A 20,546-nucleotide genomic window follows, 5' to 3' on the forward strand; every position below is an offset into this window, starting at 1 on the left:
CGACTACATTGATGAGCAGTTCCAAAAAATTACAAGATAGCATAACCAAGTAAAACTGTAAAGCTCCCTGACCGCACAAGGCACAAATGTCACCCTGGCCCAGAGAGGGTCACCACCACTTCAGTTCTCCTGATGTCCTGTTTTGAGGTTGGCGGGTACTATTCAGGTTGTTCTTCTACACGGCAGATGAGCAATTCTGTGCGACCTCTGAACACCCCACATACCACAGCAGAATACAAGTCCAGACTGAAATTTTCCCTGAACTGGGCCCTGTACTTTGTTTCCCACCTATTCTGAAGTTTCCTCTGATGTCTAAGGGCCCCAGGTCCCTTCAGTTCTGCTCACAGATTGCATACTTACCCTTTTATAAAGCTCAATACTTACAGGAACCTGATTATCCTAAGGATCTTTATCCTTCTTAAATATTTGCTCCTACTCTATGGGACCAAATGTTACTAGACACAGGTGGGCAGATGCAGCGACTGAGCATGCCTCTGTTCCCTGGACATCAGACTAGGGGTGACCCTCCAGAAAGCACGGAAACAAAGTCATTTCTATGTTCCCTTTTAAAACCAAGAAGACCGTTTATTTCTTTGTTGAGACCAGATCTGCACCTGCTGCACCCTACTAGCAATGTCTATTACTACAATAAACTGCTACAGCATTTCAAGTATGCACAAAGCTTGTGTCAGCAGGATGCGCTTATTTCAGTTCCACTTTGGCAAAACTATAAGCGCTTTTTTTTTTTGGAATTTAACTGCATCTTCATAAAGAGTGTCTACCAATACAACTAAGCTGGATCAGATACATCTCACCATTCTACCATGTTGTCAAGAATCTGTAGTGTAAAAACTCACCTAAGATCTCTTTTGAAGGTGCCTCATATGTTTAATACCTTTAAGTACAAATAGCTCTTTGTCATCACAACCAACAAATATTCAATGCCCAGGAGACTTAAAAATATTTCAGTTAAAATCAAACTACAGTCAGATCATAATATGTCCCATATAAGAATCAGAATTACCAAAAGACCAGAACTACTGTACAAGTTACACAGCTGTACATTTATTAGTAAGGATTTACAGGACCTGAAAGAGGCATCTACAAAGTATTATACAAGCCTAAGGTAAAGACATCCTACTTTGTTTTCGTACTCAATAAAACCAGTTTTGATAAGCACGCTTATGAAAATAAAAAGTATTTAGTTAAATATTTACACTAATTTTTCCTTTAGTCTTTATATGCTAGGATCAGCTATTCAAGATTTGTTTAGGTGGTTCAAGGCTTGTTTTGCATGTCTCCAGCAAAAACAAACTGACAAAAACAACTCCAAACATTCCCTTTGTTGCACTAACTCAATACTTCTATTGGATGAGCAAAGTTTATTGTTGAGGTTAATGCTGTACCTCAGTGACCACAAATGAAATACAGGAAAGAAAAAGTTTAGCACGCCATTGTTTATTTTTATATACTGAGTAATAAAGCTGCTTCTGCAAAACAATGCACTGTCTTCTTTTTGGAGCAAGTTAATAGCAGTTTAGTGCAAGAATCAGAACATTTAGATTATGTTTCCAAAGTAATTTTTCTATTATGAACATCCCCTCACCAATAGAGTACTACTAACAGAACAAGAGCTACTGTTTAGAAAAGATAAAGAAAGCATTTACCCGTTCACTGGTGGGGTAGCATTGTATCTAATTTACTCTGGTTCAGAGTTCTCACATGGCAAGTGACAAGTAAAAATCAAAATGAATTTTTAACAGGACAAATTGCATTCAGAAGTAATGCATGCTTTCCCCTCTAGCACGATTGGGAAAGCGCATATGTGAAGTGCTTTCTTCCAAGACATAAAACAGAAAGGAGCAAAATAAAGATTTTAAATTACCTCGCTTGATAATGAAAGGGTAGCTGTATCTTGTGTGAACTCCCTCAACACAGCTCTAATAAATCTCAGTAACACAGTTGCAGATTTAAAGGGAAAAAAAAAGAAACAAGCACAGGAGAGTACAATCACCTTTCCATGTTCGACATTAAATAATACAAATTATGGCAGATACCATACCATTCGCGAATTAAGTGTGGACAAATGGCTGCAGTCATATAAGTTCTGCCCTTTAAAAACAATCGTCATGCATACAAGTATTTAGAAGTCTGATCCAAAACTCTTCATGGCAACAGAAAATTAGTATTTTCAGTGGGCTTTGGAAACGGATCTTTTAGTGACTAAGATATATATATGTTACTTTGAATAGCAGCACATTGATATACCTTAGGTTTACAGCCTCTTATTAAGTATCATATGTATACTCAGCACAATGGTATCATGTCTATTTGCCCTAATGTCTTAGCCAACTGGGTTAAATAAGCAGATAATAAATCATCTTATTCATACAAAAATAAGAATGTCTGGGACAGACCAAATGTTTCAATTATTAGTTTGTGAAATTACGTAAAGAACCATGACCATTTTGAACCACTTCCTCCTTGGACACACGATAAACAATAGTTCTCATCATGCATTACTAAAAATGGAGATTTTTCAAAGCAAGCAGTGTAATTTCTCGCAGCTAGCACTAACTATCACTTTATCTTTTATCTCACTTTGTAACAGGTTATTAAAGAGAAGTCCATGGGATCATGCAAAGTCTAGTATTCTGTCCTCAATTCAGCCCCTCCAAGGATAATTATCAGGATAAAAGGGAACTTAAGGATGAGGAAAAATTAGAAAGGACCGCAAATTAAGCAAAAAAATATGATGCTTTGGCTTTATATTAAAGATTTAGAAATATCATCTACAAGCAAACAAAATAGTACCTTTTCAGCACTCTACTTGGTAAGTCTACTTCCTATACATCTTCTGTGTTCCTGTTGAACTCCACCTATGTTTGTTTTATGTTGTTTATGCTGCTCTGTAGTCATATAAGCTGGGTAATTATCTTCAGTTTTATAAGCTATTGTGGATCATGAACCAAGCCAGTGCTTCTTTGGATGCCCTCACACTAGTCCCTTGTCGCTATACAAAACTGTTAGTGATCCAGCAATGAGCATACTTTTTTTTTAATGCATAACAATTACACAGAGTTGTACTACACCATGCTGGAGTTGCTCTTTTCCTACTCTACTATAGCCAGTGTTACAGTAGAACTGATACAGACCTTAACATTTTTGTCTTTATCAGCAAGTATTCTTTAAACATTATCATACTATCACAGCACTGCAGATACGTGCAGTATAGTTTCAGAAGCAGGAAGAAAATAATCTCTCTACATTTTCTTCTCCATTCTAAGCTCAACCAAGAAAAGTTCCTCTACTTCAAAAGATTCATTTAACATACTGACAGACTGGTTACAAGCCTAAGAAAACAAACACATCTCAAAGAATTAATTCTTCACGTTGCAGACTACGTGACCCATCAAACTAAACTCTGGCATCTGAAAATATTTATAACTCCAAAAGCATGAATGCTCAGACATCTCTTTGGTTTAGTTTTAATTTCTAACCAATTTTCAGAGTAAAGGCCCATTTCACAATCATACATGACACAGAAAACCAAGAAAAGAACACAACACCTACTAGGTTAGCAACAAGTGTGCATTTCAGGTAAGGAATAAGACCACATTTTACTATGAAGCATTCAGTTTCTCCAAAGTGTTGAAAAATCTACAATCATTCAATTATTGCCAGTTAACATACTGTTTACAAATAGCAGATACCCAATCCTGTTCACTTCTGATAATAAAATAAACTAATAAAGTGGGTTTTCTACTGTGAAAAATCAATTACATGGAAATCTATGAGGTCTGGAACATAAGCATTAGTTCTTTGTTTCCTCTTTTCTAAAATTAAAGCAAAGAACCAATGCGGGGACAAAAACCACCCACCGGATTTCACCATGACTTTCATAAAAAATTATCGCAGTCCATATTAAATCATTAGCGAGACACAACGCTGCCTGTTCAGTTTTAAAATGCAGAGAATGAACCTCATTGCAGAAGCAAAAGAGGACCAATAATGCAATTACCAGGCGGTGCCGGTGCAGCCGGCGCTAACGCCGGGATTGACACGGCGAGGCTGGCGGCTCCCGGGAGCCCCGCTCGAGACCATGTTCCCTCTAATTGGTTCCAAAGCACAACCCACCACCACCAGCCTTCCTCTGGCCCAGGAACCCTAATTTCCACATGACTGTAAATAGTGTTTGCAAACAATACAAACAGGGTAATAAGAGGCTAGGTGGGTAATTAATGTGGTTACAAAGCAGCTTATTTGCATTTTTATTTAAAACTGCCTTCTTTAAAAAGCAGCTCAGATTTCTTTTTGCAAAAGGAGCCTTGGTTAAGGAATAGAGCAGTAATTACTCTCTTTAGGGGTTTTTTTATGCTGCCTTTAGGGAATTAGAATGAAAAGATAAGCAGAATTATAAAGGGAATCATGTAAAATATAAAATGCACTATAAACACTTAGTACTGTATTTACCATAAGCTAAGCTTGTCTTCTCCATTAATGGAATATATTACAAGCTTATGTTACAATCAGATCAATTGTGAAGATGTTTTAAAATAAAATTATAACCAGATACTTTAATTCCCCCTCTCCCAGAACTGACAACTAGAAATCGAGTGACAGCAGAATTCAGTTTATGTAAGAATGCCTGGGCTATAGTAAAGAAGTTTTCAATGTCAACAACACTAAATAGTTTTAGAAAACACATTCTGAGAGAGAAAGGTTCAGAAAAAGATCAAACCAAAGTTACGCTAGTATATATAAAGTAGCAGTGAAAAGCAAACTTCTCTGCACCCTATAAACTAAACTCAACATACAAAAGCTACGTTTTTTTGAAGGTAGACATCTACAGATAGGTTTTTAATATTGCTGAGCAAATGGTACTTCCTAGTGCCATTTAACTGAAGACTAAGCATGAAGTGAAGTTTTAGAGGGGTTATTCTTGTTTCTGTTTGGGGAGGTGTCTTAAAATTTCATGTTAAAAAACTCATACCATGTTTAAGTAGTGTTATTAGAAAGCTCTACACATGGTCGGGATTTTGTGACTCACATTTCCACATTAGGAACACCAGGGCTGTGATAAAGAAACAATTCACCAAAAGGATCAGCTCAACATTTCTATGTATAAAATTCTGCAGGCTGGAATTAAAAAACAAGTAATGGTAAGATACTGTGACTTCTTTCAAAATTACATTTTATAATTATTTTTATATATATTTTTATATATATATATATATGCAGCAGATGTTGGAAGGTGAGCAGAAGTATGAGAAACTAAGTAATTTAGTCAACTCAGAAGTCAACTTTGTCTTTACTGACGGCAACCATGGGAAACTCGTGATGTTAAAAACTTTGAAATCTCATAGCTATGAGAGTGCTCTGTTGGTTTCTATCAGCTGCCTACAGCATTATGAATTTATACATTAACACAAAATTCTAATCCAGACTAGAAATCTGAAATTAAATGCAGAATGTAGGGTAAACCGTAGGTTCCTGGACCATTTATCCACCACCTTATTCAAGCATATTTTCAGGAACAATGAATCTCTTGTATAAGGCACAAAACCAAAAGGAGATAAAGTGACCAAAACATCACAAAAAATTCTTTCTTAATGGAATGGTTTGGTTTGTTGGTTTTGGTTTTTGTTGTTGGTTGGTTGGTTTTTTGTTTGGTTTGGGTTTTTTTTTTTTCATTTTTTGGTGGGGTTTTTTTGTTTGGTTGGGTTTTTTTTCCAAAAATGAAAACCACTCTGGTTCTGTTCTGCCACAGTTGTTAAATCTGGCCGTTCTGAATCAAAGACCATCTGCCAGTTAAATAATAGTCATGATCATGACAAAATATCTGTACTAGGCAGGTCAGCAGGGTCTTGTGCAATTCAAATCTCTGAAAGTCTGTGCTCCTGCAGGACTTTTTTTTTTTCCTAAACAGCCCTGATGTGCTTCTTGCCGTAAGAAACCCTTTCTTTCTCTGGCAACTTGGCCTGCCCTAGGGATGGATGAAACAGGCGGTAACCACCACAGAAGCTCTTCCGTGATTTGATGAGGCTACAGTGAACTGCACGATCAGAACAGCTTCAACAGCAACGGGCACCTGCCTGGAGGATGTCACAGCCCCTTCCTGGGGGCTTCCTTCACCTGCCCATCCTTCCTCAGTACCAGCACCTCTCCTGGCTATAAAGCTAATCTGTTGCACCATTCTTTTCCTTCACCAGCATCCAATTTTCCATTATTAGTAGAAATCTTTCTGCTTGCCTTTTCTATGTTTGTAAAGAAGTCCCAATTTACTTCAGCATGTCTCATTAAATGGATTTTCCTCATATCTGAGAAGATGAAGGTAAACAAAGATTTCTGCCTTTGACAGAGTAGTTCATTCGCTCATATTACCAGAGTTCTTTTTAAACATTCTTTCCTAAACATATAAAAATTCCACAGTGCTAAACCACTTCAAATCCCCCTCCACCTTGATGGCCTTAACTAAACTTTCTCCTGCATTTATTACTTATATTATCACTATTAAAAAGTATCCTCTGCCTAAAGACATGCGAACAACGTAATCCAGAAGTTTAACAACAAAATAAAAAAACACTACAAAATGTTTACATCTATTTCCTTAATCTCAATTTATTAAATACGAACTGAGTTCTGAGAACACTTAGGACTAAATGCTTTGCTTGCTCTGACTACAATGGAAGTCTATGTGACTATGCAGGGTAGTGCGTAAAACGTAAATCTCTGCAGAGTCCAGAATTGAAATGCCTTGGGCAGTGACCTAAGCTATTTTTGCCACATACTTTTCCTGTAAGTTGTGACATACATATAAAGAATTAATATTAATGATCTAATAAACAAAATTCTGTACTGAGTACAGTATAACAAAAATCAAATACTGACTTGATATATCTGTAGTCCTTTTTAAGTAGATAAATGCTAAAATATAGCCACATTTTTAAGATGTATTTTCCTTTTTATCTACTTTAGCATTCACTTTATTTTGAATCCCCGCCATCAATTGAAGCACAATAAAAATATTTTTGAGAACCATATTAAGAAATAAAATACACATCAAATTAATTAAACATTTTGACTTTATCTCTGTTTACTGGATATATGGGCCATATAAGGTCCTGAACGCTTGGAAAACGCCCATCAAATCCTTTAAAGCCTCCTGCACTCACTCACACTGACTGGCTTTATATTTCGTAGATGTCATTACTTTAGCATACCAGTGTATTTATCTGGATAATAAAACTCTATCTTAATACAGTAAGAGTGCAGAGCTAACTACAGATGAAGATGTAGGTATGGAACGGTTCAGCTGTAGCCAGTACATCAACTCTCTAACTAAATTACATCAGTATTCAGAAGAATGCCCAACTCTGAAAGTTGGGGGCTTAACACATCTGCTATATAATTCAGACTCAGTTTTACAGTGGTTTCATTACTAACCATAAAAACTGTAACAGTGGAACCGTATAAACAAACTGAACAGTGTTTTTACTGTAAAACATGAATGTAATATAAATATTTGCCCTTCCCTTTTCTCAGCATCTGTAATGAGAGAAAATTCATGCCATATGTTTATAGTGTACAAAAAAACAGATCTCAACAATTAATCCATGTAAATGTCGGTTAAACTGTTTAATGTTTTTAACTTTGTGGGGGATTTTGTTTCTTCTCAAAACGTTAAAAAGCCTCTTGCTTTTGTCAGTGGCTGCATGCACTGATTTGCAGCTGGTTTTAGGGATGAATCTGGCAGAAGAACCTGAAGATCACAGATTTCTCACTGATAACAAGATCAATAGCTCTGACAGGCTGAGACATGTCCACATGGGTAGTTACTGTCCCAATATACAGGCCTGGAAACTGGAAGAAACGTCAGAAGACTTCAAAATACAAAAGCCACTGCTCTCCAGCTTCTTCTATTGAGCGTACTAGCAGACTGCATAACGTTTTGTTTTTCTTAGGGCCGTGTATGCATGCTGCTACTGCTTAAAAATTGTCTACCATTCTTTAACAATTCACTGTCCATCTGCATCTGGAAAATACTTTGCAGCACAGATCACCCTCCTAAGGCCTCTCAGCTGAGCAGCTTATTCACAGAACATACGGAATTCTTAAACATTACAGCCCAAGTCTGGTCATACTTTCACACTGTTCTCAATCAGCAGTTACTAGCACCAGTACCAGTTAAGGTTTATACTATCAGTTCTCTGCTAGTAACATAAGGACAATTTCCATTGCAATTGCAGTTAATTAAAAGATACCTTCACTTCAGAAACATCCAGATCACACCCTTAAAAATAAAAAGCAAAGTATTACACTCAGCAGCAGCAATAATGCTTTATTTTGAGTGTCCATGGCTGCAAGTGAGAGAAGTTGACAGAGAAATTTTTTTATTGCATTACCAGTTAGCTTAATAAAAGATACTGCCTCCTCCTGCAAGGCCTTTTCCCCATAGCAAGGTTTGGATAACTACTTTTATCTCGATTCTTCAGCAAAGTCTCTATTCAGAGCACTGAAAGATGAAATATGTCTATACTTTGCAGGCTTTTATAACTGTGTATTACACAGTGATGGCATGTGAGCCAATAATATAGTTTCAGAATATCATGCTTTGAAACAATACAATTCTTTATTACAAAATAACACAATATTTGAAATAATATTTTCACAGAAATGCACATGCACCACCAGTATGATATTCTGAAATACTTTCTATTTTGAAGAGATTACTTTTTAAGAGCTTTTGTTTAGCAGCACTTTGAAACTCTTTAATTCTATGCTAACAGGCTGTGTCTTCATTCAGTATTTACTACATCTGTAAGGCCACTTCACATGCATTCTTCATTTTTTTTCCATAAATGAAAATCTGCCACTAGTCATTCACATAAGTTAATTCCAAGAACAATTTATTGTGCTGGTTCTAATGTAGTCTTACATAGTCTTGGTATGGAAATCCTGTATTAAGAGCCTGACTGATTTACAGGAAAATCTCACAAAATTAACATCCAATAGATACAAAAGGAGATTTTGTCTTCTATATCAAGAGGATCACCCATTAGCGTCAAGAGACTAAGAAGAATATTTTACAAAGCTATTCGGTATTACACACATGCACACAAACAAAAATTGTAAACCCAGGACACCAGTGGAGCTGGGACACTACACAGGAAACCAGTCCTGTTCTGTGAGGGGAAAACACATGGAGTCGACACATGAAAACTGTTCCCCGTGTTCCGTGTAAATGTGCCCAAAGTGCTTCTCGCCTTTCTGCACTTTGCAAGATCACAACTGGAATACAAAGACTCACTCACTAGGTTTTAATTTCATTCAGTTACTTAATCAGCAAGAATATAAACCACTCCTTAGGGAGAGAGTACTTTGGGAGAAAGGAATACAGCAAGGAGACACGTTTGTTATTTTTCTTCACAGCAGTTCTCTCTTCTCTTGTCACCTCCCTACTTTATAAGTTTCTACATGTAAAGGAAACCCAAATTTTCTTTTTACAGGTTAATCTAATCTGATGTAGCTGTAGGCTTAACACCGAGGAATAATTACAAATGAAACATAGTACTTTTTATTTAATATTAAACTTACAATTTATCTTTTAATATCTACTTCAAAGACTATTTGACAGGAATAAATAAAGGAGAGCTCCTTGGCAAGAAAAGCTGTGATTTGAGATATTTTATTCATTCATACTCTCAAGAATTTTCTTGAGAATACCACTAACATCTGGAGCTATGCAGTCTTATCCAAACATTCTGCTCATACTCAATTACAAAATTATATCAATAATAATGTAAAATAAATTACCTAGCTTCTCTTCCTGGAGCATAGATTTCAATGCTTGTCAGAGCAACTATGTGTACAAACAGCACTGTAGTGTTTTTCATTAAGCCTTAAAGTCAATTAAGCTACGAATTGGAACAATCATTCCTCCTTTGCAAAGTATTGATATTTTTTCTTGGCTGCTTTCAGGCCTTTTCACTACTCAAGGAGAGATTTATGTTTGACAATTTCTTTCTGATTAAAATGAATCATAACTCTAGAATTCTAATTTCCTCTTTTCTGAGCAAGAAATTATCAAACAGTTCTAAATTGATATTGAATGTCATCGTGCGTGAACAACATTCATTTTCGAGATATCGAACGTAAAGCTATACTGATCTCTTTTTATCTACTTCTTTTACTACTTTCTCTTCTCTCTCTATATATACACACACGTATGGATATAAAACATTAGATTGTACCAATATAATCAACTATACCTCTCTATAAATTTGTATTTGACAGATTAGCTAGACCAGTCACATTAAAACCTGTCACAATGCTTTACATAAGGCAATTGCCCTCTATTTGCAGTATTAGCAAAATTCTGCTATAGTTTAGAAAGAAAATAACTGGAATACTGCAGGTTGCAAACAAATGTCACTTATCTAAAGTAATTAGCAAGCTTATATGGGTAATCCCTACTCAAATGGCTCAAACTCTACAAAACAGCTCTTTAGACATAAATTGTTAAAAACAAGGTTTTCTAGATTTATCTCCAACAGCCAATTAAGATCAGTTTGAATTTGTTTTTTAAACCTAATGGCAGCTAATCTGAAAGATCTTATTTACTCCGATTATTCCTCCTGTTTTCCCTAAATCTGAACAGTTGGGGATTTTTTTCAAGCCATTTAGCTGTCCCATTTTCTCTTTATGGACTTGTTTTTCAGCTTTCACTAAAAGCAGACTGAAACTCGGCTTTTTGCCTAACAACTTTATTTAAAAGTCCAACAAGCCCAAAGAAGAGCTGTCTTTCTGCAGACACTCCATTTAACAGCATTCCAGACAAGGATGCCACAAAGAGACTCACTAAGGGAATAAGCTGGATGGTTTTCCCAAGTACTGTTACATAGGCTGCACTTTATTTTTAATGCCGCATTACAGTAGGTTTGATTTGGGTTTTTTGTTGTTGTAGTTTGGCGGCCGGCTTTGGATTTTTGTTTACGAATTACTTTTTTTCATGTATATTTCAGGCTTTAGATAATACAGACCATCAATTAGGTAACTTTATCAAAACTTGAAATAATAACATTATTTTTAATTATCTTGTCTTACTGCAAAATAAGCAGAAGTCTCTTTTGCATCAGACAACAAAAAGAACGAAAAAGGAAATACTCTGTCAGACATTTAAACCTCAAGAACTAAGGCATACTGTCCCATAGAAAAGCCAGCATAGGACACACACTGATTTTGGTAATATACATGTTATTAAAGAAATATCAATTTTACTGCCAACAGACTACACTTATGACATGTAAACACACTAGAACTCAATATGGCAAAGATTTTTTTTAGCTATAAAAGTATAGTTCATGCAAATCAGAAGACACTCAGCTGAAGACTAGGCACTTATTTACCGAACTTCCACCCCTCCAAATATTGGAGAAATACAATATATTTATAGTGCAGCTCAGAGACTATCTCAAAAACTTACAAGAAAACAGAAAACAAGTTGGTAGCACTACTGCTGCCAAAGACACAACGTAACATGAACATGAGGCTTTGTAAGGCTGCATCCTAAACAGTTGTATTTAGTTTAAAAATGGTTCCAAACTGAAAAGCAAACCAATTTCCTTTCAATAATGTTCCTTTCCCTAGGAACAAGGGAGACAAAATACTGTGGGTACTTTTAAGTTCTTTATAGCAGGATATTTGCAGCTACATCTCGAGAATTTATCCACACCATCCACAGAGGTTGTTAACATTTTTCTTAAAGCCTTAAATTTTAGGAAAGAATTTTCAGTTAACAGCTTCCTGCTCTGTAGTTACACCTATAAGCTAAAAATAGATATTTTTCATCAATATTTTAATATTGGTATCAATCGAATTAATCTTTGTCTCTTTGTTTTCAGTAACTGACTTTGGAGCAGGTTTCTGTGTTTGTTTTCCTCAAGATTGCTTACAATTTGATGTAAATTTTAAGCATCTTGTAATTCATCAACTAATTCTCTCCTGGTTACACACTCCAAGTAATTAAAGTTCAGTAATAACTTATTCTTTCTGCTCCAGCACCTGCATTTCATTTGTTTATTTTCCCAGAGTCATAAATCTGAGGGACTGTCAAAGTGCCATAATATTAGTGCAATAATCAAAGTTAATTAGTCCCTCTCAATAAACAACAACAAAGCCATTACAAAGATGCATTGAAGGTTTTCCAGCTACTCAGTTTACCGATGAGATTCTTTTCTGAACAATTAGAATTTGAAAACTTAGTAAATAAATGCAGTGTTTCTGAAGCAATTCAACCTTCACTGATCTTCATTCAATTAACAATTCATTAACACTGGGTGAGATAATATAAGTATTAAGACAAGTACTCCTGAATTCCCATTGCCTTCGAAGTGCTCAGAGATACTGTTAGAATTAAGGGGTTAATGGGATATTTTTAAACTAAAAGGTACTCAAACTGCCTTATTTTAGTTACATAAAAAACCATCTATATAGCTGTATTTAGCTGGACTGGGACTACTAAATTCAAAAGACTGAATATAACCAAATCCAGTTCTACTGAAAGAGAATGGATAGCTATGCTTGCCCCTCTTGGAATCATCTTGGAATACCGTGCTACTGAGGAGAAAATAATAAATAAATAATTTTTTAAAAAGAGCTTTAATGTGAAGTATTGAAGGGAAAAGGAAGAGATTTTTCCCTCCCAGTCCTTTACTGTAAATCATTAATATCATCTGGGCAAGAAGAAAGGCCTAAGTCCAAAGACTGTTTCTTGAATAAACTTGTGGTTACAAAAAAAATCAGCAATATTATAAACATCACTTATTTAGAAAGACTTACTTCTAAATAAGCACTGTTTGTTTTGCACTAATAAATAGTATAATCATCTGTAGACTACTTATGTGTAAATATTAATACTACTGAGTGTTCTGCAATATCATCTGGGAACAGCTGAAATATCTTCAGAGCTTGGGAAATAAAGCTAAAATACTCATCACTAATTTTATGAGGAAAGAAAGAAAATTCTGAGAATCTGACCCTGCAGTTTATTATTCAAGTAAAGTTTATAGGATTGTGTCAACTGATTATCTCCTGGGAATCAGCAGTGATAGCAAGCTCAGACAAAACTACTCTGCAATCCTTACTAGCAAGTAAACGATTGTGGGAAGAATAAATTAAGAACACCAAATTTTTATAGGGGCCTTAGAAGATCAAAAAAATCCAAAACAAAACAAAAACAAAACAAAAAAAAGGAAAAAAAAACCACGAAAACAATGACAAAAAAACCCCACGACAACAAAAAACCAAAATGGGAGGGGGGAAGGAAGAGGGAGGAAGTTATGAGTCAAAGAGAAACAAAGTAATAGACACAGTACTGAAGGCCACATGACAAATTGGAAGACAAATGAAAGAAAGAGGGAAGAAATAGGAAGAAAAAAACCCATCGAGACAGACTGATGGACCAGGAGGGAAACATTCTTGGTTTCCAAAAATGTAAGAATGATCCTCTGGAATCTCTCACAGTACAAAAGCCATGGGCAAAACAGCGGCTGTCTCTAATATCCACATGTGTACATTCTCCTTCAGTTTGTTATACACTTTGGTTCTGGAAATGTCCTGTTCTATGAACTACGAAACATGCCTCAGTGGTTCAAACATTTTTGCCTTTACAAAGCATCCATACGTAATGTCAAGCCTTGCAGTCCGATATAGTCATATGAAATGATAAATCTATTTCACCGATATGCCAGTGACTGAACAGAATATTACAAAATATTAAAATATTACAAATAATACAAAATATTACAAAAATTAAAATTACAAAATTCTTCTTTAGATTCTAGCATGGCAATGTAATATCTGTTTAACTGCTTGTACTGCACAAAACCAGTACACGTCTTGAAAAACACCGCTTAGTGTTGGACACTATACATTCGCTTACCCATTCCACAAGAATGCGTTGTACAGCGTCGTTGCCTCGTGACGTATTTCTGCAGGCCAGGATAACATGCGCCCCATGCAGTGCAAGAGACTTTGCAGTTTCAAAACCTATGATAAAACATTTTCCTAGTCAGAAATAATCTCACTAACAAAACAGAGCTATAAAATTACCTGAAAAGGTGAACCAGATGCTTAAGTACAGTAAGGCTACCTGCAGTCTGACTACCTGTTTGATAGTCACCTGGACGCAGGTTTTAAGAGCACGTATGAAAAAAAGGTAGACGCTTCAATTTGAGCAGGTCTTTGAGACTATAATTGTATATATTTCCTGCAAACAGGCTTGAGATCTTCAAAAACTAGACTCAATTTCTCTGCATCAGTGTCTTCAGCTGTTAGAAGAACAGCATAATACTTACTCCTTACTTGTTGACTGTGAAGAACAAGCCATAAGGTGAGACTGCAGAACTATTATGCCTGACAACATCCCACTGAAAGTGATAGAGTAATCTAAAGCAGCACTGGGCTCTTCGGATGCACCATTAGCCTTTGATTCATCAATCTGAGGATGTGTGGTGGGGGGCGGATCATGCAATGGGACGTGTGAGGGAATAAGAATCAAAATCACATGGAGATATCTCCCGTTTCTGATCCAAACACCAACGCACCTGTGGAACAGTGCTGCAAAAACACAGGGACCAGAGAACCATCCCTGTGTCAGACCATTCCCAGGTGGGGCTTGTCAAGCTCATTCTTAGCAAATGAGGCTCTGTCTAAGGAGATCTGTAATCTACATGTATGTTTTATTAGCCATGTACTTTCAAATCTTTGCTAAAACTTTTCTTATATTATCTGGATAAAATCAACTTGTTTCTTGTCCCATCATCAACTGAAACATGGCGAATGGCTTTTCACAATTGTTCTCATTATGAATAATCTGTCAAATATCATGCAGCTTTATATATTGGTCATGGTATCATGGGACTAAAGGGGTCACTGAATACACCAGATGACACAAAGAAAAAATAATCCATTAAAAATTGCCTCTTTTGCATAACTCACTTAATCTGCAAGCACATTCTTTCTAAATCTGAAACAAGTGGACTGTTCGCACTTGTCTGCAATTAAAGTACAGCATGAATCTAGAACCCCAGGTTTTTGTTGTTTCATCCACAGAACAAAGTTTCACAGGGAATTTCTAAATCTTTTCACAATCTTTTCTGCAATACTGTTAACCATTTCTTCCCCATGCTGAATTTGGGCATTTCATTTTTCCTTTCTTAAAGGAGACTTGAGTTTTCAGATTAATTTCAGTCTGTTAATTTGAGACCATACTGCAATTTAATGAGATCAGCTCAAATTATGAAACTGTCCACCAAGAACTGTAACTCTTTCCACTTTGACATCATCTGCAAGCTTTGTAAGCATACTGTTTCACTGTTCAAGTCATTAATGAAAAGCTGCATAGAAGTTGGTCCAAAGTAAACTTAATTTAATTGAAAAAAATCTGTGAGAATTTACACCAGGAGATGACTTCTTGGGAGCACAGAACACCCATAAAGTGCAGAGAAATAAGCCAGAAACCAGGTTTCTCTCAGGGGTGAGCTACTACGTATTTGCGATGTATTCACCACTATCACTGGGTGCCCATCTCCACGGAGAACTGTAAAAATGACAGAAATTTCCATCCAGTTGAAAGAGGCATAACGTGGCATAATGACTTCCAATTAGACAAGCTTAAAGTAGAAAATGAAGAATCAAACTGAAATGCCCAGCAATTTAAGTATGTGCAGAAGTAAAATACAACAGGTATTTGCTTTAGCTTTGTGACATTTAAAGCATGTTCATGTTTTTCTTTTAAAAACTGTTTACCGAAAACCTATTAAGAGGGGCTGTCTCACTTCCAAAACACCCTGGAGCAACAAAATTCAGTTACAGCACAAGACATAACTTACATTATAGAAACAGCAGACACCAAGACAATTTATAACATTTTCTGCAATTACATGCTTACTGTATTTAAGTCCAAGCAATTTTCTTGTACCTCTTTTAAAGTCATTCATTGTAGGAAGCAACATTAATTACCTGAGTAATTCATTGCATACACATGAATTCAGCTACAGCACATGCAAAGTTTTCCCTTGTTCTGAATTCCACTTTAAGTGTATTTAACTAGAATTTTTCATGTAACTAATGTAAGACATGTTGTACCAGAGTACTATTAGCCAGCTGTATGCTTCTTGTTTTGCCCAAAAAATACACTTATTTTGACCAGCCTACCATGTGATTATAAACTAGTTGGAATGCCTGGGAATACAGTTTTTCTATTATTATACAAATATCTAGAGCTGACGGCCAGTAGCTAAACACAATGATGTTTTGCTAACTCTACCTGATGTCACATTGTGCAAAATAATAAATTCCACACCATTATCTGTTACAGTTAATAACTTGATTCTCATTATAAAATAAATTGAGAAAGATTAAAATTTAAGCAAGTAAGTTACATGCTTCAAATTTAGTTAATTTTAATAGCGCCTTGATTTTTCCTTGCAAACTTGGAGATGAGTGTTAAACGTTCCTCTTTAGGACATACTCTTTCCTGGGCTACCAAAGGATGATTCCTCACCCTTGGGCAGACAAGTTCTGAGTCCTTCCATGACATTATGTGCTTAAAAAAAACAACCCTCTTTTCAGAACCTTCCATTCAAAATACTGCCACAGTTCAAGTGCTGACGTCTCTCCCCATCAGATGTTTTAAACTACAAACTCATTCATGAACACTCTTGCACTGTATTTAGGACAGTTAGATTTATGCAAAAAGATAAAAACAAATCCAGGTACTTCGAATGACACAAAGATTCTGATTCAACTACTGAATTACTGGCTATAGGTAGATTGTACGTAACTATTACTACTTGGTCTTTCTATCACTTTGTGTGGAGCGTAATTCATGAGGCATCTTTTCAGACCATCTACCAGACGAAATATATCGTGACGAGGTGACACAAGGTCTACTTCATAGAGCTCACTGGGGTTTCAGTACAATCTACCTACCAACTTGCTTACTCTTGAGACTGCAGCATTTTTTAGATATGTCCTTAAAACAAATCTTCATAGACCTGAAAATCCTCATTAAGCAATACAATTAAGTACCTTTACCACTTAAGAAACACGCAGGAGCTTAGAAGAACACAACTTCTAAGTGAAATACCTGAAACAGTAGTTTGGAAGCACCTCAGTGTTCAAGTCCTTTTATGGCTTTAGCATTTTGTTTCTCCTGCAAAAATTAAGGTTTCTTTCCTCCCCCAGTGTCACATAGCTTAAACAGGTGGGGAAAAGCTTCTAGCATAGTAGCAAACTTTTATTCTTTTAACAAACTTATTGTGTTAAACTAAGTTTGCCAACAACATCTGCCTTTAAGCAAATGTAGCCACATTTTCAAGATACAGTAAATTAAAACCTGAGCCTAATACAGGGATTGAGTATTTAAAGCACAAAACTATTTAAACTCTGTTAAAGAAAAACCTTGTCTAACTACAGTGAATCAAAATCCACATTGAATGTGGTTTCATATACCAAAGTTAAGCCACAAACATCATAAACGCCCAAATAACAATAAAACCTAAAAAAAATTCCCAAAACAGTACGGTTAATTTGAAAGAAAAATGTAAATAACTATGTCGAAGATGTGCATAACTACGGAACCAGAACAACCTTAATTCTACCCACAAGGGCAATTCTGCAGAACTTCAGAAGAACCAAAGATTTCTTTAAAACTTCACTCAATCCGAGACTGCAGCTACCAAGGTGCTCTCTTACAGCGACACAGCCCCTTCACGATGAACATTAACAGCAACGATACCAGTTTCTTTTTCAGGAAACAACTCGTACGCTCCAGTGGCGAACCCCAACATGCCCCAGTGCTCGGGTACCGCAGCTGCAGAGCTGTTCGACCTGGGTAGAACAGACAGACAGAGCAGCTGACTGTCGGCAGCCGTAGTGCCCGTGTCCGTCCCGCCAGGCTGGCACGGCTGGCAACAAGCTGAGGGAAACCGTGCCCAGCCCCAGAGTGTCAATGGTTCAGCGCAGCAGTTGTCAGATTTCAAAGTACACAGCTCAAAAAAAGCTGCAAAACCTGAATATCGTCTTCTAGGAAACCACATGTTATATACTATTTGTGGTTTGGGTTTTTTTGTTCGTTTTTTTGTTGTTGTTGTTGGTTGGTTGGTGGGTTTTGTTGGTTCTTTTTAAGTAGGAACAACTACATTAGAAAACCAGCACAGGATAATACACCCGAGCATCAAGGACAGCCAATTACAAAGAATAAGATAGATACTTCCCTCAAATGTGACAGAAGAACAACATGCTTAAATAACGAACACTTTAGAAAAGCAATCATAGTATATTTAAATAGTCTATACAATACAACATTGAACAAATGTTTTATAAAACTAAAATAAATTTCAAGTGATTGCCCTGGAAATCTCAAGAGACAAGACTGTCCTGAGACCAACTGCTGCTGCTGTTGGTCTACCTGAACGAGCTCTAATCTGAAGTGAAAATTCTGTTTAAGACATCCATGAGGATAAACATTATGGCACAGCTCCCTGCGTCAGCCCTGACCTAAAGAACCAGTAGCAGAACTAACGAGAGAGCTACAAGTGCATGGGGTTTGCTACAGACATTTCAAACCCCCTGGCCCTTCAGTTACTGCATGCTTTGCAGACTCAGAAATTAGCACTCAATTTAATTCATCTTCTGTCATGATTGTTCAATACTCTCACATTCTTGTCTATCTGCAGTCCACTACTCTCAAGGAATTCTGGGACAGATTTTCAGCTAATGGTCTCAATTAACAACCAGTTAGCATCACTCAATTAATGCCAACTACATTGTGTCAACACACACCAGATGAATATATGGCTGTGTCAAACTGTGCAATCTCCTACACAAAACAGAGAAAGGGATTCACTGAGTTGAAAAGTAATTCAGCTATTTCTTTATTTAAATAAAGTAGACAGCACACAGTCCATTTATCATTGGGGGACATTTTGTGAAGAATTTGCATCAGGTATTTACCTGTTTTAAAACATTCCTTTATTCCTAATATAAGAAAGTTTGAATATACAAGAAGAAATTCAAAAACATTTCAGACAATAGCAAGTCATCTCCAGCTTCTCTACCTTCTCCCAGACATTTCAAGATACCTTGGATCTGTCATTCACAACACATTTGAAAAGCCGTGATGCTATCTGTCTTCGCAAGAGCTTACTCCTCAATGTAAAACCCTACAGCGTTTGTTCACATTTAGTTTCTTCAAGACTACTTGTTCCTTTCTCTCCACCCATAGAAGATCTCTGGAGGCCCTGAGATTCTAAAACATCTTCACATGTGCTTGAGAAATTATTTAAAGCTGTCATGAGTCCAGCCTTCCGTGGGCCCTACGGCACAGGCAGTTGGAATGTAAACTAAGAGAGAGTCCAGAAGAAAAACCTTCTTCCCTTTCACTGCAGTAAACACAGCGAGACCAAGTAAGTGAACAAAAGTGTTCTGTGGAATTGGAAGTGAAAAGCATTAGCCTGCTTGTGTTACATATGTCTGGCCTTTCATACACCGATGGATTACTTACGGACTGCGGAACAGCAAAAACCAACTTGGATTTCATAAGCACAAACACATCGCTAAGTATGTGTTACTTTCACAGCTGTGTTCAGGTTTTTCTTTCTCCCCCACTACCTTGCTCTCAAACCTTCACGTTGCTTTCTGAATTGCAGCAAACACCTATTGGGTTCTTACAGACAGACGCTCCATTTGCAGAGTGAAACAAGTTAATTTTCAGAATGGTTCTGTTTTGTTTTAAAATAATTCTGTTTTCTTTTAATATAAAAAGGGTAAGATGCCTATACAAAAAGCATTCCTTGATAAACTAGTAGCTGGAAGAGCATTTTCCATATCTGGTGTTATGATATCGCAAGTAAAAACCCAACTTCCAATGAACAGTAAGTTTTTTGTTTATATAATTTGGTTCTTCTTGGGAAGAATCAACAGTTTTATATAACCTTTATAAAGTAAAAGCAACAGCTTTTTAAATTAATTCTGAAATCCAGAAAATACAAAACCTTAATTAAAACATTCTTGGCACTAAACATGAATGAAAAAGTACTTTCTGGCCTCTTTCACTCAAGGGCAGAACAGCCACTGGTTCAGGAGCTTGCATTTAAACTGATAGTGTGCAAAACATACAAGTTAAGAGAACTTCTTCCTCCAGGCAGAAGTGATACAAAGGAAAATGTAAAAAGGATGCGATTTTCTTGGCCTTTTAGGCTCCTTGCTTTAAGTTCTTTCCAAAAAAAAAAAACAACACAACACCACACCAAAACCAAAAAAACCCACGCCACAATATCTCATACACTTTCTCTTGAACTAAGCATAGGCCAATACATAGCACTTCAATTTTACTTTAGCTTAGTATATTTGGGAGAAGAAAAGTGTTCTCGCTGCTTGGCCAAGCGTGTTCCTACAACACAAACCCAACATCTTACCCAGCAAACCTATTGCATGCACAGAACCCACAGAGTCTTGGCACTTCAAAGCCATCAAACAAA

General features: G+C 36.4%; 1 protein-coding gene across 1 annotated transcript in view; it reads right to left on the reverse strand.

The window, feature by feature from the left end:
• Window positions 1-20,546, reverse strand: part of WWOX (WW domain containing oxidoreductase) — a 520,377-nt gene that overhangs the window by 478,562 nt on the left and 21,269 nt on the right. The window contains exon 5 of the mRNA XM_065640965.1: window positions 13,943-14,049. Coding sequence (XP_065497037.1) covers window positions 13,943-14,049 — 107 coding nt within the window. The remainder of the gene's footprint in view (window positions 1-13,942; window positions 14,050-20,546) is intronic.

The sequence above is a fragment of the Caloenas nicobarica genome, chromosome 9 (genome assembly GCF_036013445.1).
Source record: "Caloenas nicobarica isolate bCalNic1 chromosome 9, bCalNic1.hap1, whole genome shotgun sequence".
NCBI lineage: Eukaryota > Metazoa > Chordata > Aves > Columbiformes > Columbidae > Caloenas > Caloenas nicobarica.